Source organism: Patella vulgata, chromosome 5 (genome assembly GCF_932274485.2).
Source record: "Patella vulgata chromosome 5, xgPatVulg1.2, whole genome shotgun sequence".
Taxonomy (NCBI): Eukaryota; Metazoa; Mollusca; class Gastropoda; family Patellidae; genus Patella; species Patella vulgata.
In genome coordinates, this window is record NC_065883.2 from 27888987 (window position 1) to 27916919 (window position 27933).

Consider the following 27933-nt stretch of genomic DNA (forward strand, 5'->3'; position numbering starts at 1 on the left):
CATTAATTGACATATATTTGTCAATTTTTAATATTAAAAAAAAAAGAATAAAATTAATGACAGATATTTTTATTAATTATACAAAAAGGAAAACAATACACAGACTTTCTTTAGTAATAGGAACTAGGTGAAACAATTAAAATGCCTTTCTTTGCCTTTCCCAAAAACAAAAAATGCAACTTTTTTACATAGTGAAAACAAATGTATTTTGTTTGTGAAAAAACATTATTCACACAATATATATATATACAATCCTATGAAAAGACAACACAATTCACTTTCAAAAAAATCCTATTTTGATTATTGTTTTTGAAACATACTAAAATATTTATAACTGTTTCATAATACAATCATAAAAAATTTAAGTGATAAATTCATATAAAGTTTTAGTTTATTCTTCTGTCAATCTTATATTCATCTAAACATTTACTGTATTATACAAACTGGTTGACCAACCAAAATTCATTATACAAATAATAATGGCCAATCAGCCTATACAAAGCAATATATAGAAATATGAAAACAGAGTGGACATTAAACAGCACTATAAGAAAAGATATAAATATCCTATGACCAATCAACCAATAAAAAGACATTTAACATCCTCAGTATAAATATGAAATTTTACAATATGATGACTCCCCAAAAAATTAATTACAATTGTTTAAATTATATAACAATTTTATTTTTACAGTTGTCAATCCACTAATCTACAGATATAAGAGTTTAACTCCAATCTACTATTAAATTTCATAATCAGTTTTGGGTCAGTTAAAAAAAAAAAAAAAACATGTTAGAAACATTTCAATAATAACCATGAGTGAGCTAGTGGCCTTTATGTAACAAGCATGTCCCCTACCGGCCCCTAAAGTTTTTTTATTACAATACATGTGAATATATAATGCAATTATGTATCGATGGAATTAATCCTATAAAATTGGATTTTCACTGAATTGGTCTGTAGCATTGCTCTGCATAAGTGTACTAAATTTCAGTTAAATACCTTAAAGTTAAACCGAAAACAATTTTCCACACATGGCTGCAATTCACTAAAAAATTAAAGGAATCCTAGGAAACACAAATTTTATCTGTAGTGTACCATATTTCCAAGTCCTTTTAAAAAACTTTGTGAATACAAAAATCGCAGACAGAGGAATGGACGGGCAGAGGAAAAACACCCCTTCCGGTTTCACCGGTAGGGGACTAATAATTATTTCTACACGAAATATTACATGAATTCCTAATGAAATATTACACTATACAAACATGAAATAATTCACAGTGATTAAAAAAAAAAACCTGAGACTTATTCCCATCTGTAAACCAATTAGAAATTGTGTCAATACCTGATTGTAAATGTCTCTTATTAGTGGTTTCGGCATGGCTTCAATTTAACACTTGCAAGTCTTTACAAGAAATTAATATCATGACTATAATGTTTATCATTGTAGAAAATGAATTCTTCGACTTTACAAAGGACAAACAAATAATAGAATAAAAGTTATGTGTGCCCCGATGTTGATCGAACACAAAGAAAATATGAAGAGATCAACATGGGTGCATAGCTGCGTAGTTAGCCAATCAGAGCAAATATAATTTGACAATCGGAAACAACGGTTAATCTTTCTATCTAGTCCTCTTCCTCAGATTCTGAAAAAAATACAATAATCCAAATTAGGCTATATGAAAAAAAAAATGGTTTGCAGACCATCTGTCCAAAAAACTTGAGGCATCACCGAATCATCACCCAAGGAATAAAGCGCTTAAAAAAAAAAAAAGGCATAGGTGACCATTTCCTGATAAGAATGAGTACATATATATAATTTTTCAGTCTCAGTTACAAATGTCAACAAATTCAAGGATGCGTACTTGATAACTGTATCTTAGGTTAACTTCCAAATTTAATAATACAGGAAATATGAACCAGGGCCCGGTTCCTAGAAAATTCTTAAAGTAAGCACAAAGTCATGCTTCACTTTTTCTTACGTAAGAAACTTATAAAAATACCGTCCCTAGAAAATTCTCAAGACCATTCTTACGAAAGCACAAGTCAAGTATAACTCTAAGCACATTGTGACTGGTAAAGTTTATCATAAACTGAGAGTACGATGCTCTTTAACGTCATAAAAACAACTTTGGTATGCGAATTACGTCCTAAATTTGTTGTCTGCTTCATTGACGTCATAATATATATATGGTTCATTTCGATGCATTTGACATGTCCCCTATTCACATATAAAATGTGCCACAAGATAAAAAAAAACTGCAGACACATACAAACTAACTGAATAATTATGAGAGCGCCTGATCTTAAAGTAGCCTGTGTGTTTGTTTACTAATTGGCAAATAAATAAAATGGTTTCAGGGTAGGCCTAGAAGCGAAATTTTCTATAGCATTCTTAATTTGAAATTTCTTTTGGAGAAGGATTTTCTCTGTCTTGTAATTGTCTCTTTGGTATCAAAAGGTGTCGGAAATGCTGTCGAATAACTCTACGGTCAGCCATCTTTTTGAAGCAGAAACAGACGTAAGTTGGTAAGCAAGCCCTATACCTTGCTTGGGACTTGTGCTTAGATTGACTATGTTTAAGAACGAAGTTGTGCTTAAGTTTTTTCTTGGAACGCATAATAATGTTCTTGTGCTTACAATGAAGTCTACTTAAAATCTAAGCACAAGAAAGTTCTTAAGAATTTTCTGGGAACACAAAATAGGTTAAGTTTACTTAACTGCAAAGTCTACTTAAATCTAAGCACAAGAACGTGTTTAAGAATTTTCTAGGAATCGGGCCCTGAGGTCCATGAGAATGTTATTTTTTTGAACAAATTTTTATGCAGCATTTTTGGAGGTACTCGGCAATAACTTAACATTTTTCTTTTACATGGCCTTATGCATTGGCAGTGTTATTTCCTGTTCAACAATCTCATATTAAATATGCTACTACTTTATGTATAATCCAGACATGCTGCTATTTGAAAATAGGCATTCCACTCTAAAGCTTTAGAAATTTTTTTTTTTTCCCATAAAACAATCCTATTTACCTTCCTCAGCATTCTCCAGCCATTCAATGAATTTTTTCATTTGATCCAAAAACACACTCTTTCCTTTATTAGAATGATTGGACTTAAACCAACGTACAATGGTTTCTTCACTTAAAACATCAGCTGAAAAGAAATGTATGAAATAGGTTTGTTTGTTGTGCATGATTTAGAACATTGGCCCATGGATTAACAGGAATCAGATTTCTATACATTCCAGGCATATGCAACATAATATTCTCTTCAAAAAAAGTAGGGGATATTGAAATGCAAATACCTATGCAGGTTGTGGTATGATAAATAGTCATGGACACTTGACATGCTTTGAGAGTATTTTCACAGATGAAGAACTTATCGCCCCAACAGAACCACTGTGCTGCACATGCGACACGCAATAGCACCATACACGTGGGAGGGGTTCGTTGTCAAATCTGACACTTCAAGGAAGGGTTGATGAAAACTGCTGCATGCTGGTTTATCTATCCATGTTTGCTTTCCTATCGGCTCTTGCATAAGATTTACTGTTTAGCGTTTCTTTGCTTTAGTGTGTTACATTTAATTTGATCGGGAGACGTGTTCGTCGACGTCAACCGACAACACTGCAAAAATTGGCTGTGGGCACTGCAAGAGGATTGCCCCAAATCGTGATTGGACGGTTGATTAGGAGCATGCCACGACGAATTGCTGAATGTCTGAGGATTGGTGGAGCAATTACTCATTATTAAAGGGACAATAACACTCTTGCCGGCTTGAAAGCTCCAGAAAAAAAATAATATCTCTATCTAAGTACTAGATGTTTAAGTGTCCTACCTGTTGTGTAAATTATCCATTACAACCTATTTTACTTGTCCAGAGGGTTCGGAAATATTTTTAAATCGAAGTTTCATTTGAAAAGGTTTACGTTAGACGTTTCAAACCATTATGTTGAATTTTTCAAAATTTTTAAATACGGTGTGTTAAGATGAAATTTGTATCATCAATTAATTGAAATATTCTAAAATAGTACAATTTGTTGACCAGAATAAAGATTGGGACATATTATTCAGTTACAACAAGAGTGGTATTGAGCCTTTAAGACAAAAATCAAAAAAGTCCATTTTCACTTTTGGCGGTGTATCTCTTTCCGAGTGAAATTGGGCCGTCAGATAAGTCGCCATATGAACTGTTTATGTTCATGTGTAGGCAATTGGCCTGTTATTAACATACACTGGTTACCTCTAATAAAAACATCAGTGCATTTCTGCAGTTTTGTATTGTTCTGAATATCCCCTACTTCCTGTATATTTTGGGTATATTTTTCATCGAACAACAAGCAGATTGTTAAATGAAATGTTCAAGACATCTCCAAATTGAAATTGATAAAAATATTTACTTTTATAGAGGAGAACAATTATCTTCTGGAAAACTTTCATAAAGTGAATATTTTCATAACAGTATTCCTGAATTCTCAATATGAGGAGTTGTTCCGATTTGTCGCTTTGTGTCATCGTCTTCAACAGAAGAACGTAATTACGTAAATGTTTCAATGCCTGTTCTGCTACCAAATCTTCCTTTTTATTCCATTCAATTCCTGCCATCAATGTATTCCAAATCTACAATCCAAACAAATGAAAGGTTAAAATGCATAATGTATCAGTAATAATAAAGACGTAAAAAAATCAATTATTATGTAACAAATTAAATTAAATAAGTCTGCAATTAGGCCACACAAACTGATTTTTTATTCTTCAGGGTCTTCATAAGTAGCCACTTGAATGATGTTCTGTCTAAAATTTCAAAACTTGGAAACAACAAAACAAAGTGCTTTTGGTCTTTAAATAAGTCATTTTCTCCGATGAAACAAGAAGGGAGCTGCAGGTTTTCCCAAAGAACCGAAAACCAAATTAGTGGGGCCTTAGTGTGGAAAATGACGATTATCAGAAACTGATTGGTTTCATGGTCAACATGTTGGCCCACAGGTACACCCCAGTTTACCAATTTCTGACCAGCAACTGATATAAAATAATAAAATACTTACAAGAATAATGATATCACTGTCTGAAAAATCATTCTTTTCCATTTCTTCTTTTACATACAAAACCATCTGAAAATGACCAAATATCGTAAAAGGTAAATACAAAGTCTTTGAATATCCACTATTAATTGGTGAGAGAGTTCTACTCTATTCAATAACTAAGCCATCAAATGGCCTACGGAGTTGGTTATGCACTGTTAAGTGAATAAATGTCTAAAAAACAATGAATATAACATTCAAAATAGGCACATTTAATTGTTTCATAATGCATCTTGAATATGAACAAAATGTCAATTAGATGATAAATATAACAACAGCTACAGTGTCCATAAGAAAATTCAAAGTGATGAAGTTATTCAAGAGGCTCCTGAGTCTTTTGAACAAAAATACAGTGTATAAATTTCATGTCATCAGATGATAACTGTAGTGTTTAGATTTTTCAAAGTGATCACCGGCCATAATTCTAAAAATTATTAAAAATTCTTTGCAACGTAACTATAACAATAAATTTTCAAAGTCATTCTGACGACATCTTTAGCCTTTAGAGCCTCAAAGAAATATTTTAAAAGATCAAGGGTCATAACTCTGGCAGCAATCACCAGGAATCAATAGGCTTCTTCATAATATGAACATAAAAACTGTGTATAAATTTCAAATCAATCTTGAGTTTATAAGCGTGTCCATAAGTAGGTACATGGCTGTCCGTGAATTGAAAAATCTGGTTTATATCACCCTTAACTAGTCAGCTCTTAGCTGTCGAACCATAGTCACATTTCAAGTGACAACATCGAGCGAGTCCAGAATCAATTGGCTACTTTGCCACATGAACATAAACACTGTGTATAAATTTCAAATCAATGGGATAATGCCTTAATCCTTTAAGAGTGTCAACAAGAAATTGTGTACTGAAAGGCAGTGGTGACACAATAAATTCAGTTTGTAACTTTACCTCTGCTGCAGATTCTTCATCTTTAAACATGTTAGCCAGCTCTTTTCTAACTTCTTGTTTTACTTCGGTAGTTGCTGACCGATTCTACAAAATAATATAGATTTACGTGCAGTCAGACAAATGAAATGAAGTGGGGTTTAATGTCCTACTGTTCTGCTTTGACTGGGCTAATGAAGACAGGCAAACACCATACAGTGTGCTATGAAGGACATTCTGAACAGAAAGCGGTACTACGTATACACAGGGCCTCAGTTTTTCATCTCATTCGAACGACAATAAGTTGTCCCTTGCCAGACCCTCCTTCCTGCACCATTGACAAGGGGGAACCATGCCGGAAAATCCTGATGAACCTTCTCGATCAACGCAGGGATCGAACACAGGACATCCAGATTAGCGAGCCAACATCTTCATCACTGAGCCACCGTGATCGTATGATATAAAAGAGATGGTGTATGTGTTGCTTCAAGTAGCTTAATATGCAAACCCGGAATTAAAGATTTTAATTGTCAATATGACACGCATTGTTAAGTTGTACCAGACATTTTGAACTATTAACACAAACACAGAAAAAATGACAAACACCAGAATAGAACCTGAAAATTCTGAGTCTGTGCCAGACATTGTATGGTACGGGTGAGTCTCTTTTCCAGCCATGTCAATATGGCATATTTATTTGACATTGTACATCTTCAGGTATTACTATATAATATCTTAAAACAATTAAAATCAGGTATAACTGTCAGACAGGTTGCCAAATGCACAAAAAACTAACCTGTAACTCAGCTATAGCACCAAGTCCTGCTTCTTTGAAATAAGCTGTAAACTTTTCTTGACTTCTCTTGTTAACAGGGAAGAGCTCCTAAAAATCAAAGATTAAGTGCTGAGTATATTACATCATGCCTTTAAAACAGGAGAACTGAATAAATCGAATTACTCATATACTGTTCCTTTTAATTGAAAATATAGCTTTCAAGCTGTTTGGTTTAACTTTTCAGAGGCTGCATCACTTCCTTGATGTCTAATGAGAAGCTTGAGATTGATTTTGTTAGAGATTTTTCTCGAACCGAGTCACTAGTAAAAGCATTCAGTCAAAAGTCCTTTAACATCTCTCCAACTTTTGTTTTCTAGTAGATAGATGTTGATACATAGACGTGGATTTGTCAAGCAATCTCGACAATATATGTCGATACTGAATGTGGGTGTACAAAAATGTAAGTAAAGCCCTATATTTACCATTAGTCTAGCTTCTATTTGACATTTCTTTAAGCTACTGGTAAGATGAGAGATATCCTTCTCATTCAACCAGGTTTTAAACATCAAGGAGGTAAACTCCAGGGACAAACCTGGAATATATAGAACATAAATTAACAATCAATCTAATCTTTGTCCATAAATATTTATAACCAAATTGCTGGAAAAAATTCAATGAAATATTATGACCATAGGGGCTAAGTTGTCCAAGAAGTCTATAAAGGGAGGGGGGGGCGGCATCTTGGTCAGTACAAATTTGTAGAGAATTATCAAATCAAATGTGTGCTTTAGATCATACGGTCTACCATTTAGTCAACTGACATGGTTTCAATTAAAGACATGTATGTCCAACCTCATGGGTTTTCTCCTCGTCCTCTGGTTTCCTTCTACTGCTAAAGACCACCTACATGCAAGTGAAGTGAATTATTGAAATAAAACTGAACTATGTATTAAACCAAAATGACAGTTTGTGTTGAGTAGGCGTTAAAATAAACCTGATTTCTCTCTTTTTCTGTATGGAAATTGCTACTCAAGTTTTTAAAACTTATGCCTGATCCTTTTGACATTTCTCAATACAATCTATTTAAACAAAGCTGACAACAATAATTTTTGTGGGTATGTATAAATTTAACAATACCTTCTTTAGCCAAGTGTTCTTCAAATAATCCGTCCAAGATCTTGGCTGAACAGAGAGAGTTGGCCAGGATGAGACCTGTAATAATGGCAAGTTTTCGTCTTTCATCTTCTTTAAAACTCTTCAAAAACACTAAAAGCTGAAAAACAAAACCAAAAGAACAAAACAAATAAGAAATGTGGTGTAATAACTCAAATTTGGCTACTTTGGTATAAACATACAAAACAATAAGGTTTAAAGTCTTATCAACACAATACTGAAGTTATTTTAAGACTGACATGTGGGGTTTTTTTCTGTGGTCACAGAAGTGTTTCTAGTTACTCTTCTTTTACATACACTTAAATGTATATACAAGTGGACCTGTTTCAGGCAAAGGCCCCAACGATTGGGATCAAAGTCCGAAACATGACCTAGCCAGCTTAATGAAGATGTTTCAATGGTTGATTATTTTCCTTTCAAGATGACAAATAAAATCTTGGATAATTGACAGTATTTTGTTGTTTTAAAATGAAGTTTTTACCTTTCTTAGATCTTCTTCAAAAGCTCGCTCAAGGAATTTATATCTTCGTAGTAATTTATATAAAACCTAGATAATAAAATATAACTGATTAGTGGCAACCATGCTTGAAAAGTCCAAATAAATGTCTGGGATCAGTGTTGGGACCTTCTGATTAGTGGACTAGTGGCCTTAATGAAAGACTGTAGCTCACTGCAAGAGATGGATAGAACAAGCTAAAATAAAGAAATGATTTTTTCGCTCAATCAAGGGCCATAATCCAGGAAGTTACGGTTAGTAGATATGTGTGAATATCTACAGGAACCTAGATATTTGGGATATAAACATATTTTAAGATTCATCAAAATTGTGACCTGTAGGGTGTCCACAAATATATTGTGGATGGACAGATGTCCGGACAGTGACGACGACATAATAGGTCCACATGGAAATGTGGGAGTATAAAAATATACTTTGCTTTCACATATCCAATAAAAAAAAAAAGTCCTATAGTTACATTAAGTTCAACTTACTTCATAAAAGTCTTTTAATTTGTCCACGCTTTCTTCAGTTTTAAAGACACAGACATCAGTTTGAAATGGTTTGTCTGGTTCTGCTTCTTCGATAAGTGATCCTCCAGGAGCTTAAAAAGCAGAAACATAAAATGCAATTTTGTGTATTGCAGCAATGTGGGCGTATAAAAATTGAAAAGAAGTCTCTTCCTGGAGAGGTCTATTTACTGAGAACACAGACTCTTCAGGAAAATATGTATTAACTACTTCACTTGTGGATAATTCTAGTCTATCGAGTACACAAGAATGTGAGCGTACATTGTATATATATATTTCAAAGAAGTAGCCAATGGTATTATAGACCATGAATCTAAGCCCTAATTTTCTCTTCATTAAATCTCTATGCTTTCTATGGAGCAGAGCAACCATGTTTGAACAAATCACAATAAGCATTACCAACAAAAATACAAAGAAGTCCAACCAGCGGGTTATAAACATGGATTTCAAGTTTCATCAAATCGGATCAAAATTATAGACCTTCAGAGGATCCACAACCTTGATATACCATATTTTTTACACTATTTGCGTCGAGGGAGCGACCATTTTGTCCTGCAGTTTTAGTCTGATTTTCACGAAATCCGAATCCAAGCATCATTTCAGTGTAAGGGTGATATATTTAAACTTTTTTTTTTAAATCGGATAAGGCTAAAAACATGATTTTTCGTCCAATCAGGGGCCATACTTCAGGAAGATACTGTCCGAAATGCGCAAATATCGAAAGGAACCAAGATCTTTGCGTTATAAACATGGATTTCAAATTTCATCAAAATCAGATGAAAATTGTGACCTCTAGAGTGTCCACAAGCTAAAATCGTGATTATTCGTACAATCAGGGACCATAATCCATGAAGTTATCACCCGATATATGCCAGTATCGTAAGGAACCGAGATCTTTGGGAGATAGACCTATATTTTAAGTTTCATCAAAATCAGATAAAAATTGTGACCTGTAGAGTGTCCACAAACAAATTGTGGATGGACGGACAGGGCCGACGACAATTTGCTCCTCCCAAGGTGCCCCAGTCTTGCCTAAACACAGTGGAACAAATCTGAATAATCATTATCCTAGCAACATCCCTATCATATTTGGCAATTTACAACTTACCTAAATGTCCACCTGCAAATAGGACATTAAAAAGGACATCCGCATAACGCCGATAATTCAAACGGCCTCCAGCAGAGTCCAAAAATTTGGCAACCTATGAAATGAAAAATAAGCTTTTATAATAGACTACATTTCATTTCTTCTAAATAGCTTTACAGTTTAATGAAAATATCTTTATATGAGGCTGACCTTAAAAATATCTTTGTTTCGCCTAACGCGACCGACTAACTAAAACCACCCCCGACTTAAATTATTTTATTGCACTTTTCCGTGATCTTTTTATTTTATTTTGTGTGTCAACCTGAAATATATCACGAGAGTTATTTTCCTTTACTATGGCTATGGTTTGATTCATTATTAAAACTGGTTGATCAAGACGAAAGCATCATAGGTGTCGCTTCTCAACAAAATGGTTGCAGACGAAAGCACGTCCATTCCCACGAAATGATTCTGCCTCTATTTTTCTCGAAAACGGATATTTTCAATATCCGTTTTCGAGAAAAATGAAGGCACAACCCGCACAATCGTTATAAAACGTGTTGAGGGAGTTTCAAACGTCAGTTTGTGGCAATTCGTGTGCGAGTCGTGCATCACGAAAAATCCCGATGTCATTGATTTGTTTGCCAATAAAAGAAGACGAATGTTTGCACCCGGAAAATTATCAAGCTGTCAAATTAGCTCTTAAAAGAAAATCTGAAAAAAAAACCGACCTACCGACCCTTCTCCTCGATTGTGGGTCGGGTTTGGTGAAACAAAGATATTTTTAAGGTCAGCCTGAGCACTCAATTTATAATGGGTTTTCAACAAGAATTCAATGTGTTGTGTACAACTATCTAGACTTTTACTATTAACTTTGGGCCTTGCATTGATAAGAATAGTGATATATAGTAGGATATATTGAGTGTCCTCTTAAGTAATAACTATTTCTGAATTGTTTACTTTATTACCTGTTCTAAATCCGAGCCAGTTTCGTTGAGTCCTTGGATAATCGCGTCTCGGAAAACAATAGGATCGTATTTTTCTTTTTCATCTGAAAAATAAAATAACAGAAAAAAATAATGGAATGTTCAAACTAACTATATTGTATGATTTAATCATGGACTGGGGTAACAATATCTTTTGGGATAAAGTCAACAATGTCATATTTTTTTTTTAATTTCAAATAATTTCTGGTGGTCTAAAGATATGTAGCCTAATTAATATATTAGTACAAAAGTAAAAGACATAAATGATGTTATGCCTAGTTGGACTAATTTCTTACTTCAAATAACAAATGAAATAAAACCTAAGAAATATGACTCGATGTTTCTCTGTGTATAAAATTCTGGGATTGAAGTTGGCTTATCTCGTGAGAGAGAGAGAAATGGGGTTTAACGTCCACTCAACACATACTAGGTCATTTCGGGACTAAGATATGGTTCAATTTTATTTCAATAATTCGTAGTGCGTAGGGGTCTTTAGCAGTGGGAGGAAACCGGAGGACCCAGAGAAAACCCACATGGTTGGACAGGCGACCCTACTCCTTGTCACACAACCGGGGAATCGAAACCCCACCAGTTGACTCAATACAGCGCGCGTGTGTGCAAACCATTCGCCATTTAAAAATATGTCTCAAGTTTCCATTTTTTCTGGGATTTTGAACTTGAATAAATAATACGAATAGAATCGGTCATTGTTACCAAGTAGCCCAACAAATTACATTGCACTCACCCCTCTTCCTGGTCTTCAGTCGCTGGCCAGATAGCGATGGTTTTTCTGCCTTTTGACTCATACAAATTTCTGGAAAAAAGATAAATATAATTTAACAACAGACATAATTCACATAATGAAAGTATATTCCCAAAGCATTTGCAAGCAGACAACTTGTCTACGATATCACCTTAGGTGGAAGTGGACGTAAAACTCTAGAAACGAACGAACGAAGAAGACATTATGGGAGGAATCGATTGGCAGACCAGGGCTCAAAATTCGACAATCTGTATCAGGCCATTATTTGACAGCAAAGCTTCTCTAGTCTAACTTCTATTCTAAGGTCATTTTGTTAAAACACTATCTGAAATTATCGAATGCCATTTCTAGAAAATGTTGAAAACTGAAATAATCTTCAATAATGCATTGACATCATTCAGTTCATTGAATTGGCTAATGGTTCAAATTTTTATCGATAATCCGTAAGCTGCCCTTTGACAAGCATTTACATCGATAAATTAGTGTGTACACAAAGAAAAGTCTTTTCTGAAAATAATTGAAATGGCAACGATCAAAGCGGGATAGTTAAAACTGATTAACAGATAATCCTGATGTTATTGTAATATGTGTAACGAAATCTTACGGTTGTTTCTTTGATGGGGAAAAGTCGTTTAGCGGAGCCCGAAAAGTCATTAGACCAAATCCAAAAGCTGAAAAGGTCACGGGATCGAAACGTGGTGCTAATTTTTTTATTTTTTTTTTTTTTTTTTATCTAAAACCGTTCTGGTAATTTAGTATGTACAAGTCAGGAATCAGATCTGATATTCCATTTCCTAAATTATTTTATCTTGTTTTAATGTTTGTACTTTGCAAGTTTGTGCCATTGGCCATTGGTTGGATTTGGTATGGCCTAAATATAAATTTGTACTTGAAATCAATACACACCAAATCAGTAAAAATAATATCTAAAGATGCAGAGAATTGAAAATTACAGAGTTTTGATTATGTCCAGCCTAGTACTTCAGATTAAATTCAAAGGGAACCAAACTCAAACCCGTTGTATTTATTTGTGATAATTTCCATCATGGCTTCCCTGTTGTATTTTTGTGATTCACGTTTACTACGTCTTTGAATGGGCACGTGCTCTACCACGGCGTGGATTTTATTGTTTGATCACGTTTTGATCGTTAGTTGGACAGTTTAAGCATTCTATTACATAAATATTTCTCATTAATGTTAACCGTACCGTGTTTTTACGTTAGTTTTGCTCGCACAACGTTCCTTGAAAAATACGATAGGCCTACTTCTTTCTTCAACAGGAACTTGATGACTGAATTCTCGTTCAATCTCGCACGAGTCCGCTTACAAGGACGAGACTTCCAACATGGCGCTGTCCTTAGCGAAATTAACGAGGACTAATAATAAAGTTTTAGTTCAGGTATAAATGGATTTGAAAATTTAATAGGAAGCTTCTTCAATGGAAATAGTTAATATTTGATTTGAAATGTGCAAAAAAATAAATAATTATTAGTTTTGCGTATGTCTGTCTACCGCCGAGAATCAATCGACAACTTAATACATTTAGCCTATTGATTATTTATTATTGTTTATTTAGCAATAGTAAGGGTTTAACAGTTTATTTAACAATAAGTACAACTCAGTTAATTGACTGCTATTATAATAACAAGGGGATGAAACAGCCTGGTAAAAAAATAGGTTGGGATGAATATGCAACAGGCATTACCCGAGTTGAGCGAAGCTGATGTAATTGTTGTCAAATATAAAAGTAATTAAAACCTTCAAGTGATACAAAAAATGTTAAATAATTTCGTTTTTCCAAATTGATTTTAATTTAGACCTAAATTATATGATTAATTTTGTTTAAAAAGAAAAGAACAAAAAAGTGTGAAAATTATTTTCATTGACGTCAAAAATATGTGATTTCGTTGATTAGACGTGACATAGAAATATTTTTATGAGACGCGTAGGTGAGTTGGCATATGCATTGCCAGTTTTGCCAAGTGTATCCGGTTCTGGTCTGAATTTTTTTTTAATCAACAGTCTGTGCGTGACAGTTTTGGTCACACCCCTGTGTTACCGGAAAAGAGCTTTGCTCAAGCACCGGGCATTGCGTGATGCTTTAGAACTTCGCTCTATATTAAATTACGACATTTCATGTTGTAGAGGGGGGGGGGAGGCGAATGGTTTTCAGCGCGTGCGCATTGTATCATAAGGTGTGTCATTGAGTCTCTTGGGTTTTTTTTCGTTTCCCATTTTATACGTGACAAGGATTAGGTTCACCTGTCCAATCTCTTAGGTTTTCTTCAGATCCTCCGGTTTCCTCCCACTGCTAAATTAAGACCCCTATGCCCAAGCGAATTTTTGAAATAAAATTGAACCATGTGTTGGTCCTGAAATGACCTAGTTTGTGTTGAATGGACGTTAATCCCCATTTCTCTCTCACAACATTTCAGACCCAGTTTGACGACGGTTAGGACTAGTTACTTTTTATACTTTTTAATAGTATCAATGTTAATGGTGCCTGATAGGATTAGCCTTTCACTGTTACTGCCTGTCCCTATTAACATGTAATAAGAAAATGACGCTTTACACCACCTTGATTCTGAAGCTATTTTGGAATCCATACCATCTGTTTTTCGCCGTGATTCTTCTTTGTTCGCCAAAAGGAATCATTTTTCGACACATCTGACACAAATGTATAATAATTCAACACTATTTTCAAGTAGAATTTTGCGATTCAAAAACACAAATAAATTCGTTTGATACGGCTATGTTACCGATCACAAAAATTCTTGCTGTACTAAAGATATGAACTAAACTGTCAATATTGATACCACTAAAGTTTTTGTATTCAACATACATTAACAATTATTACATAAAATCGATTAATACATAGGCCTAATTGAAGTATTACAAGAATTATCGTTTACGATAACATTCCATTCCAAATTTTTGAAATATGGGATCTAAAGTTAGAGAGCCAATGTCTAACTCACTGAGTCACCATGGCTTCATGAAAAAGCTTATTATTAACTTATGGGCATAATGTTACTTTGCTAATCAGTTACAGATAACGTACATTTATCATCTTTTTTTTTTTCACAGGGCTTTGATGCAATTAATATAGTAAGAAAAGGAGCTCCAGTCATTTTTCAGCAACAGATTGCAAGGTTTCCATCGTCAAAGCATTATGAGCCCAAATTTAGAGAATTGAGGAGAAAGAAGTTTTTGAAGGTAACAATATGTTTGTCTGTTATATTCTTTGAATGGCATTTAGTAATTGGAACATAATCAAAAACACACTTTTATGGATAACAATTACTATGGTTTATTTCACTGCGACGTTTCAACAAGGTTTCACAAGTCGTTATCAAGCATATACACAAATAGATAAAAATGATTCGTTCGTTTGTTTCTGGGGTTTTACGTCCACTTCCACCTAAGGTGATATCGTAGACAATATAAAAATGAGAAAGATATGAATATATATATATACAAACATCAGTGCGAACTATCCAATGGAATGGAAGGTGAGTGAGCATGATTTGCTATAACAAGCTATTGATGTAACAAAGGTGCATAATCGTATATATTAGAATTGGCTTATTGTACAATTAAAAGATGAAACAGGGGATTAACCAAGATTAACAAATATTGAAACCATGCACAGTGTACCATAACTGAAACCAGTATATACTAAGATTGACTAAATAAACATTCAAGAAGATCAAACTGGGGTTTTATAGAATTATATCGAAACCATAATCTTTACATTGATTATAACAGTTAAGAAATATAGAATTTTACGGTTATGTTTTAAAGTTAAGAAATAAGTTGCATATATGTATTTACAAGGTAAATATATATCAAAGGGTTAAAAAAAAAAAAAAAAAAAAAATGATAAATTACGCAGAATGCCCTATGATGAACCTTTTTATATTTATAAATATGAGAGGTAAGATATATTGTAATTGAGTTACATAACATAAAATACTGTGAATAGCTAAATAAATTATATAAAATAATTGAAACATACAAATTTTACATATTGATAACGAGGATTATAAAATGTGAGGGTTGTGGGTATGGAGTATACAATCGATTCAGTATTGAAAAATGCCAGTAGTAGGGTGACCCGTGCACTCTACAGAAAGTTGGTTCGACACGGCTAAATGTGCACGCTTCAGTTGCGTGTCTCGAACTGATTTCTGACTACCCCGCACTCTCTTTGAGTCGATAAATAGCCATGGCACGTGCAATTCTCTACAAATATATCAACTATTACAGCCGTAATAAATCTATTGTTGACGATTTTGAATAGCAGTAAAATTTAGCTTCTTGGTTATTACAGCAGCTTTAGAAATAACGTTTGTTTTATTTTTTAAATTGCTTTATCATTAACTGTACCGTTAAGTGCTGCATCTTTTGGTTTAGTACAAATAATATCTCTGAAACACTCAGGTTGGACAAGAACATGATACTAGCAGTTGTTTCATTTTACTTTTACAAGTTTCTTAAAACAATTGTTGAGTTGTCTAAAGTGCTTATTTCTAAATTCAATTTCTTGTTCTGGCTTTCTGTTATGTTTCGTAAAAATGTAGTCATGATTATCCCGACCTCTCAATCAGACGTAGAATGGTCGATAGACTGGTTAAGCGAGACTAATTTCAAAACAAGGGCACGTAACCTATCTTTTACTCAAAAGTGTCTGGATTTATGGACGACATTTGGAACCAGTTTTCAGTCTATTATTTATAGATGATTAATGGTCATAGCTTATTAAGTGCAACATGATCGTTTATTTAGTGACTATAATTGTGTGAAACTGATTTGAGGCTTGGCATATATATAAATATTGTGGCGTAATTGTCGAGATATTTGGAGATATTTATTTATGGTGGGTCACCCTACCAGTAGTTAATATGGTTTTGCATGGGGAATTACTTAGGGGGACTGTGTTTACAATTTGATAATGCGGTCATATGCTCTGGGTCTCGATTCAGTTTCGGTTCATGTCTTCTAATGTTGATGGCCTCATGTATTCTTCTGTTTCTTTTGTTGTGGTGGTTCACAGCCAACGTTTTAACTTTGGTCCAATCGACACGGTGCCGTGGGTTGTTTGTCTGTTCATTACAGACTTCATTACACCCATGTACCGGTACTTACAATCACACAAGGAAAATAAAGGTAGTTTGAATGTCTGATCAACATAATAATTTGGTCATTTTTACTCAAATGTATGGTTGTTTTGCCCAGACATCTGCTTTTCTGGTATTTCAGACAAATGAGATCAGGGCTTGAAAACTGTTTGATAGAGAAACTTGTGAACCTTACACAGGAGTTCATGATGAAAATTTTTGAAGCTTGGTTCAATTTTTCTTTGGTCATACTATTTGTTTTCATGTTCAATTGGGATTTTATAGACCCTGCACTCCTGATTTGAAGGTAGCCAGTCATTTTTTAAAATGCTTAAAAATGATAATTTTAATTATTAGATAAATCTACCAGATTATCAGAAACTTAGAACAGAGAGAGATTTACCTGCTGATGAGGCCCGTATGAACATGAAAAAAGAGGGGAGATTACCACCAAGAACTTTTCAGGAGAGACCTGTTAATATTTCCTGTACTAGTAAGTTTTTTCAAGTCTAAAAAATATGTTAAACATAATTAAAATAATTAAAGCTTACACTATGTATAAGCTTTCAAGCTTACTATTTATTTAATCCAAACTATAAGATCTTATTGCAGATAAATTAAATTGTAGCCCAAGTTGGATATTTTGTGGATTCAGACTGGTCAATATAAGAGCATCGAATGATCTGAGTATAAAATTCCTCTAAATTTCATGGGGCGACTCCCTGTGAATAAATATCTCTTTTGCACCAGAATGGTCTGTCAGTGGACAACAATTTGACACTCAAAAAAGTAATCCCAGCAGATCTTCATGAAATCTTGGTTGTATGTCATTCACAATGAAATAAACCATTCGTATATTGAAGCACACACCTAAAATTTACAAAGAGGCACAGTTATGGTTTTTATTTGGAAAAAAAAGATAATTAAAGAAATCTATGTAAGATTTAGATAAAGAACTGTCCATTCTCCCTAATATTTCAAAAATAGATAATGTGAAATGAATATATTGAAATTTAATTCAAATTACTTTATTTTGAGCATAGTTATCAATAGTTGTAATCTTGACAAGATGTGTGCATTGATTGTACTGGTCATTCAAGTCTTAGCCTCGCTTCTCCATTTTTAAATTAAATCATTAAATGGCCGAACCATTCTAATCTAATTAAAATCAGAGCAATGCGATGGCATCAAGAGTTAATTATGGTCTTGCATTGATAATATCTGTCTAATTTATAATTTATGTAGCATTTAAGGCCCAAAGAAAGATCTGCAGTAGAAAGATTTAGCTCTCACATAATGCCTATCTAAATTTTATTTTAATATTGCTCTCATAATGGGGTCTAGCTATGGCTATTTGGACTGGAAAAACTCCCAATGTTTTGAAGATTTCACTCAGCGATCTCGGCCTCTAGTCATTGAAGCTGTATCAAATGAACAAATAACTTTGAACAGGGCTATTGATCTCCTAAAGTAAACTTAATTTTACATGTGAAAAAAATAGACATAAACCTGGCGCACACTACGCGACGACATAGGCGATTTCGGTCGCCGACGATGAAAAATCAAAAAATCGCCTAGTGTGCGCACTCGATTGCTGCGATGGTCGCCGATATCAGACTTGTTTGATATGATCGCCCAAGTTGTCGCTTCATCGACAACAAATCGTGTAATGTGCTCACTTCGATGACAATGAAGAAAATAAATTCACCTATTAAACCAATCATTTTTGGTTATTCTTCTCATGTGACATAACCACACACGAGATTTCTCAGAATTTTTTTCTGTTGCATGTATAATATTAAGTGACTCGGGTAATCTAATTGAAATTAAGTTTGGAATTCTGGCAAAGCTGTCGAATACATATGGTAGGCAGAGTGGATTGTTCCGTCTATATAGCAATGTACTCAATAATAATATAGTCCTAGGATTCATAGATGGTAATTAGAATGGTTTTTTTTCCCCAGTACCTGTAGCAAGAAAACGGAGAGTAACCATCAATTTACAGGTCTCACATGACGAAGCACGTGACAGGGTGTTTTTTCCGTGATCACCAAAGTCGTTGTGTAGTGTGCTCAATCCACTTATATTGAGGCGATATTTGTCGCCTGGCTCGTCGCTTAAGTTGTCGCATAGTGTGCACCAGGCTTTATTATTTTATTGGTCTAATGAATACTAGAGTCTGACTGACATACAGCATATGAAAACTATTGATAAGACATGCATGCATCTAAGTCAGACAACTGAGAAATTTGATCAGTAGTCTAGGCCAGACAAGGTTTGCAGTCGTTCTTTGCATTGTATAGTTCTCAGTATATTTTTGCTTGCATTCTTCTGGTTGATTTTATTCATTCTCTGAATTCAATCCTGCGCTCCATTTGTTTATTATGTACTATCACTACCAACATGTCATTAAAAACATATTCATGCTAAGTTTGGGTCTATGGTACTAAATGCAGAACAAAGCTTGTAATATCTGCATTATACATACGATCTCTGTGTATTATAGTATATTTTTATCTCTTTTTTAGCCTCAGTATTTGAGCCCTTCATTCCACCAGAAGGTGATGGAAAATCATCTATGTTATCTACTGAGGTAAAAAAAAATTAGTTTAATGTTATAATGATACAACAATGATAGATTGTTTCATCAATTCTATTATTGGGGGCCACGGTGGCTCAGTGAGTAAGACATTGGCTCGCTAACCTGGAGGTTCCGTTTTCTATCACTGATTTTCCAGCGTGTTTCCCCCTTGTCAGTGGTGGAGGACGGAGTGCCTTGCAAAGTACAACATAAAGTTGTTCAGATTGGACAAAAAATGACAGTTGAAATTCGATATAAGAGTAGGTCGTAGTGCTGCTGTCCAGACAAAATTTCCCTCATGGCACACTGTATGGGGTATGCCTTCTTCATTAGCCTAGTCGGTAAAGAACAGTAAGATGTCAAACTCCATTTCATTTTCATTTTCATTTCATTTTCAATTCATTTTCAGTTCTATTTTTGTATAAAGCAGATGTATACGAAATGTAACACACCTGTGGTATAAAGTAGCATATACTCTTTACTATTCCATTATGAGAGAAACATGCCAACTTTAAAGGAGCTATAACTACCCAGATGCATGTCGAATTTTCCATAAGAAAAACACCTGATCTAGGAATATTTGAACTTCACATATTTTTGAAAAAAATACTGTTTCATTTCTGTCCACAAACATGTTACATGTAAACATATAGATTACTACCTGAAGAAAACATCTTTCTTGTTAAAATTAAGACAATGATTACTGGTTCTCTGATGAATTGCAGGTTTAAGAACAAAAGTAATATTTGATTTTATTTGTATATTCAGTTATTCTATTTTAGGGTGCTAAAGATCGTTTAACAGCACTGCAGATGAAGGGAAAGTCCAGACTTGAACTGAGAAAGATAAGAAAATATGAGGAGGGTTTTGACATCAAGGAATTTGCCCATACAGCGCAAGATATTTTATTGCAGGCCCAATATTTACTGCAAAAGTAAGTAGAAGGTACAATTTCCAGATTAAGCGGTGTTCAAAATAAAAAGAAATGAAATGAAATGAGAGGAAATAGGGTTTAACTTCCTACTGTTTTGCTCCTGACTGGGCTAATGAAGACGGGCATACGTCATACAGTTTGCTATGAGGGAAATTTTACCCGGGCAGCGGCACTATCGCCTACTTTTATACCGAATTCCAACTGCCAAGGGATCTTTTACGTGCATTCCAATTTATACACGGGACCTTGGTTTTTAATCTTATCCGAAGGACTAGACAGATGTCCTTGTCAGCCCCTCGTCCTGCATCACTGACAAGGGGGAACCACGCCGGAAAATCTGGATGAACTTTCTCGGCCAATGCAGGGATCGAACACTCGACCTCCAGGCTAGCGAGCCAGCGTCTTACCCACTTAGCCACGTGATCCCCAAAATAAAAAGAAAGTATTTCAAGATTTTACTTTTACTACAGTACTTTCAGAAGCGAAATTGTTTGATTGTTTTAATAAAATTTTATTTAAATCCTGATGCCTTTGCATATCAAATTTTTCACGGCCTAATACACGCTATAAACAAAATCAAAATACAAACACTAGATAATCTGCCGACTTGGATTCGAACGGATTTAAACTAGGCCTATCAGGTTTCCCTGTTACCATTAAAGATGACAGCGTTTTGTACGCTCGAGCAGCATACATCGATGAAATTTCAATTCCACATATTTTTGTAACTACTGAACATAATTGAACCATTTTTGGACTGCTATTCCTATAGTTAACCAACTTTCACAAAATTTTACTTTGCAAAGGATTCCTATTGCTTAAAAAATAAACTTAGACTGAATGAATTATGTATTAAAACTGCATAAACTGAAATTTTTATTGAGCCCATGAACTGTTCAACAATTAGTGGAATTGAATGTGAAGTCATATTTTTGCTTAATATTTTGCCATAAGGTTAAAAAAGTTGATGTAACTTCTGAACTAACAAAAATATATGTGTTACAAGAGTTGATGAAGTTTTTCTTTGTATATTGCAAAAAAATAGTCAGCGAGCTACTTTTAATGCATATCATTATTTGATTATTAAAATCAGTGTTAAGCTCCAATTTATCTCTCTGTAGCAGATTTAGCGCTAAAAGTATTCTCAACGCTTAATACGACGATATTGATAGAAATAATATTTCTTAGTGTCAGTAATTGATAAAGTCTCCTGTGGCATAAAACGAGCCAAATGTCCAACACCCTTATTTCAGAAATTGACTTCAACTTTAGTATTGAGACTATTGAAATTGGTATTTACAATCAAGACATTTTATTAACAAAAATCACAGACTTAAATCCAGCTTAAGATCCAGTTTGTCATACCAAATGAGGATGTAGTACCAACTTATTTGATAAATGTTAAAGATACATTAGTTAAGAGCTAAATCTGGCTCTTGCAAGTCTTTCTTTAGGCTTCAGATGTTATAGAAATTATTAATTAGGCCTTATTATGACAAGCTCAAAATCAACTCTGTAGACCCTCGGATTGCTTGGATATAAACAGTTGTCCATTTAATAATTAAATCAATAAATGGCAGACCAAGCTAACGTTTATTGTTAGTCACTGACGTCACTACCGGAGACTGCTGATGAAAGGCCTGCCCATCGAGGGTACCATAGCCATTGAGAATGTTACTTGATAATCGAGAATATGTGGGTCGAGTCCAACAATCAGCAATTCTCGGAGACGGTGATTAGACATTTGATGACTATTTCTAGTCCAAACTTCCAACAGTGACAACTCCGTTCAGAATAAAGTAATTTGACTGAAATTTTCAATATTTTTTTTTTTCTCATCTAATTTTGAATTATTATAGCAAGAATGGCTAACTCTTTATTAAAGGAGCTAAATCGCTAATATTTGGGACCTAGAAATTGACCCAAATGGGTCGCAATGCATATAATAATGTAATCTGATTGTATATAAACTGATTTACATTCAATTGTTTCCGTTTTGACTCTTAATTTCAAATCAGTTATATCCAGCGAAATACGGCCTGTGTCTCAACCATATAGCAATTTCTAGCGTCTGGTTCTCCAGTTGAATATATCTAGCCTCGTTCTTTCTGGTCACTTGTTGCAAATGACGCTAAAACGCACTATGGTACACGATTTGTGTACCAATGGTAAAATGTTTATTTTGTCTTAAATATTGGATATCAGAAGCCTGTCTTTTCCTGGTAAGATCACAACATCAATGTTGATTTGAATTGACAAATAATTCGTATTTTCAAGTGTATGACTTTGGATGATATTGAGTTAGAGACTTAGCTACTTTAAACTCTTAACTAATGTATCTTAAAATGGTTTCTTATAGTGTTGAAGAAAATGAAGATCAACTACATGATTTAGTCACAGAGAAAGCGTATCCTGTAAGTTTTATACTTATTACTACGTGTATATGGAGGGTTGGATGGTTGAATGGGTAGCACATGCGCGCTGTATCATAAGGCCTGTCATTGAGTCAACTGGCATGGTTTTGATTCCCTGGTTGTACGTGACAAGGAGTAGGGTCGCCTGTCCATCCTGGTAGGTTTTCTCTGGGTCCTCTGGTTTCCTCCCACTGCCAAAGACCCCTACGCGCAAGCAAATTATTGAAATAAAATTGAACCATGTGTTAGTCCCAAAACGACCTAGTTTGTGTTGAGTGGACCTTAAACCCCCTCTCTCTCTCTCTCTCTCTCTCTCTCTTTCTCTCTGTGAAACTATACTAAGAGATGATAATTGTCTAATTGGTAACTTGGTAATATAATAGGGCAACCCACAATTTCAACAGTAGGACATTAAAACCCATTTCGGAAATGCTAAGTAGAATGAATTAAAGGAGCTAAAGCCCCTTGATGTAGGTCAAAGTAAAGTATTGAAGTGGGTTGATCTGATTATGTGTTATTTCTTTAGTAATGGGTCAGCTTCTATGGAATTAAATTTTTGTTTGGAAAAATTATGCACAAGTCAGCATATATATTTACTAATTCTATTTGATGTTTTGGCATACTGTGTCAAGGGTTGCATACAAAATTGGTCATATCTCAATTCTAAACACTGGCTGTAACTATATATGGACATAAAGTTTTCAATGAATACAGATTGTTATACCACAAAACAAATCAACATAAAAAAATCCAATCAAAGAGGTCTAATTGTTTTTATTTTTTTATGGTTGTTTGGGATTTTTTTTTCTCCAGGAAATGACATTTGGTTTATGGAATAAGACTTTAAGATGGAAGTTTATTGAGTCAGTAGAACCACCACGTAGTGTACATGTTAGAACCACAGATATGCTGAGTAAAACAAATATCTATGCTCAAATAACAGTTAGAATGCACACAAGACAGGTAATCTATCAATTTGAAACCGTTAACCCAAGTCTGTGGTCACACTGAGAAAATGTAAACTTGAAGGAATGAGGTAAAAGAATGCATGGGACTATTAGGCTAGGGTTGTTTTTTTTTAATAAGTTTTTTTTTTGTTCTTGTTTCCACTCCCTTTAACTAGATAGCTAGCTTTGTATGCTCTTGCAAAATACAAAAAAAGTACAAGTTTACCAATAATATTACCAAAATGAACTATTAAACTAATTGTGAATACTAAAACCTGTTACCGGTACTTGTCCTTCACTAAACTAACCATCACAGTAATACAGAAAAAAGATCTTTATAGCCTGAAGTTGTTATTACTAAATACATGCAGTCAAGCATGAGCTGAAAAGAGCCTCAGGATTTTTCAAATTTGGTTCTTACATGCTTGTAGTAGAGCTGAGAGGTTGATAAGAAATGTGTTGCCAAGTTTTTTAGATGGTACGAAATATCAAGGTCCGTATTGTCATACACATAAAAGAACCCTTGACAGGTCTCTCCCAAACAATGCACACCTGGAGTAACCATATAACTAAGGCATTTCTATTACCCTCATATGTGACGTTATATGCTGTACTTACCTTTCCCATGTGCTTAGTTCTCTGTCTACCATTGTATAAAATGACTACCATTTAAATGGTAATTTTACTGTGTTAACAAACATTTGAAGCCACCAATCGGCATGTGCATTTTATGGACATTATCTAATTTTTAACAGTTTTAACCCATGCTAAAATGTACTTTAATTAAGACAACAAAACCAAAATATCAGTGATAAAAAATCTCCTGGTAGCATTAGATTGTTTGCATGATGATGATAATTTCTGTATCCTGTTTCTGTATTTCTTTTCCCAGATTCTAGCTTTATATGACAGATTTGGAAAACTGATGTATGGAAGTGAACATTTAATAAAAGACGTTTTAGAATATGTTGTGTTTGAAAGCCATATTGCTGATACTTATGGAAAGTGGCGCATTCATGGTAAAATTATTCCAGATTGGATGCCTCCGCGAGAACCATTAATCAAAACTTATCGTAAACCAGTCTTTGAGGAAATTCCAGATGAGGAGGAAATAAAGAACGAACAGAAACCAGAAGAAATAACACCAGCTTCTTCTGGACCTTCATTGGCTGCAGCTTAGTGACTGTTCTATTGTTCTACATATCTGGATGGACTTGTATCCCAAGGGAGTCGACAGCATTACATGTTTATGTGTGTTAGAAAGCTAACACAATTTGTAACTTGATGTCATCATGTGAAATTGTGTTTAACAGGAGAGAGAGAGAATGTGAAGTTACTGATGGAGGTTTGAACAAATTGTGTGTATTAGTCAAGTATAATTTGGAAAACAGTTCTCTCTCTTCTCTGATCAAATTAGTATACATTCTTCAAAAAGACCATACTTGTAAAAGAGTCATAGATAATTAAAATAATGCAAGAAATATCTGAAACAAAATGTTGACTTAATTTTATCTTAAGTTTTAGCTTAAGTTTTCACCATTGTCATGTATGAGGCAGTCAATGCTTTCTATTTCTTGCACAACCAGTAGTGATACTGCAAGATTTTGACAAAACAATAAACTTCTCTTCTGTGAAATTGCGAAAAAGTAAGCTTCTTTAGTACATTTCATTTAATTGAAATTCTATCTTATTTGATCTCCAGGTTATACTGGTAGTATTTAGGTCCGAGCCCCAACACCTTCGAATATAGAACACAATGATATACTACTGTTTAAATTTGGAGTAGTACAAGGGATGTTAATATATACTTCTTGTGATACTTTTGAGATCTTCACCATTCAGTAAATAAAATATTTCTTTTTGATTGAATGGAATTTTATTATAAAGTGATAATTATAATGGGGGTATTCAAATTAGATTTCATACAAAATTTAAAACAGATCCGCCAATTCACCAGTGAAATATAAAAGCTTTAAGATTAGAATTCACAAATGAGATATAAAGGTTTTAACATGCCAATTCAACGTTGAGATATAAACATTTTAACATTACAATTCACCACTAAGATAATAATATAAACATTTTAAAGACTGCAATTCACCACTGAGATATAAAGTTTAAGGATGCCAATTCACCACTGGAATATAAAACTTTTAAGATAACAAAATTAACAATTCACCACTGAGAATGTGAGATATAAAACCTTTTAAGATTCACCACTGGAATATAAAACTTTTAAGATAACAATATTAACAATTCACCACTGAGAATGTGAGATATAAAACCTTTTAAGATTAAAACTCACCACTGAGATATAAAAGTTTTAAGATAACAATTCACCACTGATACTAGTCATACTGATTATAGCAGGTATCAAAGAGTAACACTACTCTTTACAATGCTGTGATGTAAGTAGGCCTCTTCTTGGATTTGGATACCGGTAATTAGCTTGTCATTTTGAATATGAATTGTAATTCCATTTATTTTCTTTTTAAAAGTTCTGAGCATCTTTAAATATAATGACTGTAAAGTGTAATATTGGAGAAGAGATACATGTATATATTAATTGGCTTATATATCATAAAATCAATAAATACCACTGCTATTTATTTATTTTATGAATCAAATTTGTGAATTTAATATGGATGTAATTACCACCATAAAACTAAAAGACAAAATAGTATGGTAATTAAAAGTGTTAACTTCATTGTATTTGGCAATAAGAGCATACAAACTGTGATACAAATACCTTGACAAATTTGAAATGAATACAAACTGTATTGACAATATGAAAAGATTATAAGTGATTGATTGATTTGGTATTGAGCGCTTATTCACTTGATGAGATAGTATTATTGTCTAAACTTAGTGAACTGACTACTGCTGTATTTAAATGTTCTTGGGGTAAAAAACATCTGTGACATTAAAAACATCTGTGTCCTTGTAAGTGTGAATCCATTTGGATTCAAATACGTTCCCAGTGGCATGATTTTTCGGCTTAATAAAATATGTAATCTTTGAATGGCATTTAGCGATTGAACATAATGTAACACAACATAGTTCTATGGATAACAATCACTATATTATATACACACGACGTTTCAACAAGATTTCACTGGTCGTTATCAAGCATACAAATTACAAATGAGGAAAAAATTGTGTGAAATAGCTTTATTTAACGTCCGCTTCCACCGAAGTGATATCGCAGACAATGATTTCACTGGTCGTTATCAAGCATACAAATTACAAATGAGGAAAAAAGTGTGTGTTAGTTGTATTTTATGTCCGCTTCCACCGAGGTGATAATAACTTGTTATGTATACAAGGTGCAATAATTTACAATGTGATTAGTGAAAAAGAGGATAATTAGGTTTTTATATATATGTACAGAATACAATAGATAGCAGGACGAGACATGAGATAACAGGTGCAAAGAATAAAATAGTGCCAGTAGACGTTTACAAACAGACGAATTTGTGACAAAACAGACATGAATGTGGATGGACATTTGGACAAGGACAAACATTTGCAGACATGGTGGTTGATTTCGTCTTTATTTCTAATCATTCCTTTGTTGTTGGTTCTCTGAAGGGAGAATCCAGCACTTTAAAGAAAAGAGAGGAAAAAAGAGATTATCCGGTCTTATGGTGATTTTTTTTTTTTTGTTTCGTCTGGTAAGGCTTCAGTAGGGGGGGGGGGGGTCCTTATAAACAAATAATAAGAATAATAAACGGAAGAAAAGAAAAGAAATTGCTCAATGAATTATAAACAAATAATAAGAATAATAAATGGAATAAGAGAAATTACTCAAGAATTATATTAATGTTAAGTTAATATAAAATACAGTTAATATTTATTCGGAGATAATATAGTACAAATATACATATATACTCTACAATCAATACTTATTTACTCGAGAAGAGATAATACAAAATATTTCGTTGAGTTTCAGGGTGTGTAGCGTTTCCCTCGATGGGGACATTTTTACGCTAACACCCTGATTCATTAGTTTTAATTAGTGGTGTAGGACGGGTGGCATTTCCCTCTAGGAGACGTTTTTACGCTCCGCCCTACTAAGTGTATTTTAAATTCCTTAATTTTATCATAGTTTTATTAGTAGTGTAGGGCGGTTGACGTTCCGCCCTACTGAGTGTA

At 33.9% G+C, this 27933-nt stretch overlaps 2 protein-coding genes across 2 annotated transcripts; one reads left to right on the forward strand and one right to left on the reverse strand.

The window, feature by feature from the left end:
- Positions 1-53: 53 nt before the first annotated feature.
- LOC126821406 (eIF5-mimic protein 2) lies at positions 54-13116 on the reverse strand. The gene is made up of 14 exons (XM_050549828.2): positions 12990-13116; positions 11765-11833; positions 11002-11084; positions 10055-10148; positions 8911-9020; positions 8402-8467; positions 7885-8020; positions 7230-7339; positions 6769-6855; positions 5997-6080; positions 5051-5116; positions 4406-4625; positions 3037-3159; positions 54-1650 (listed from the first exon to the last, which is right to left on the reverse strand). Exons 2-14 carry the CDS (start codon positions 11823-11825, stop codon positions 1631-1633), a joined length of 1260 nt encoding a protein of 419 aa, XP_050405785.1. The 5' UTR covers positions 11826-11833; positions 12990-13116; the 3' UTR covers positions 54-1630.
- On the forward strand, positions 13090-25642 carry LOC126821414 (probable 39S ribosomal protein L45, mitochondrial). The gene is made up of 8 exons (XM_050549836.1): positions 13090-13181; positions 14870-14998; positions 17260-17395; positions 19431-19495; positions 20266-20417; positions 22777-22831; positions 23645-23794; positions 24671-25642. The coding sequence occupies exons 1-8, from the start codon at positions 13128-13130 to the stop codon at positions 24956-24958; spliced, it is 1029 nt and encodes a 342-aa protein (XP_050405793.1). The 5' UTR covers positions 13090-13127; the 3' UTR covers positions 24959-25642.
- The last annotated feature ends 2291 nt before the right edge of the window (positions 25643-27933 follow it).

What these genes read in the sequence shown, in the direction of transcription:
- LOC126821406 (XM_050549828.2), bottom strand. Translation starts at nt 11,825, where the DNA reads ATGAGTCAAAAGGCAGAAAAACCATCGCTATCTGGCCAGCGACTGAAG. An exon ending in AATTAAAAGACTTTTATGAA is followed by an intron (nt 8,468 to 8,910) that starts GTAAGTTGAACT and finishes TTTATTATCTAG; the next exon opens with GTTTTATATAAATTACTACG. An exon ending in AGAACACTTGGCTAAAGAAG is followed by an intron (nt 7,340 to 7,884) that starts GTATTGTTAAAT and finishes TATATATTCCAG; the next exon opens with GTTTGTCCCTGGAGTTTACC.
- LOC126821414 (XM_050549836.1), top strand. Translation starts at nt 13,128, where the DNA reads ATGGCGCTGTCCTTAGCGAAATTAACGAGGACTAATAATAAAGTTTTA. An exon ending in GGAGAAAGAAGTTTTTGAAG is followed by an intron (nt 14,999 to 17,259) that starts GTAACAATATGT and finishes TTTAATTATTAG; the next exon opens with ATAAATCTACCAGATTATCA. An exon ending in TTAGAATGCACACAAGACAG is followed by an intron (nt 23,795 to 24,670) that starts GTAATCTATCAA and finishes TTCTTTTCCCAG; the next exon opens with ATTCTAGCTTTATATGACAG.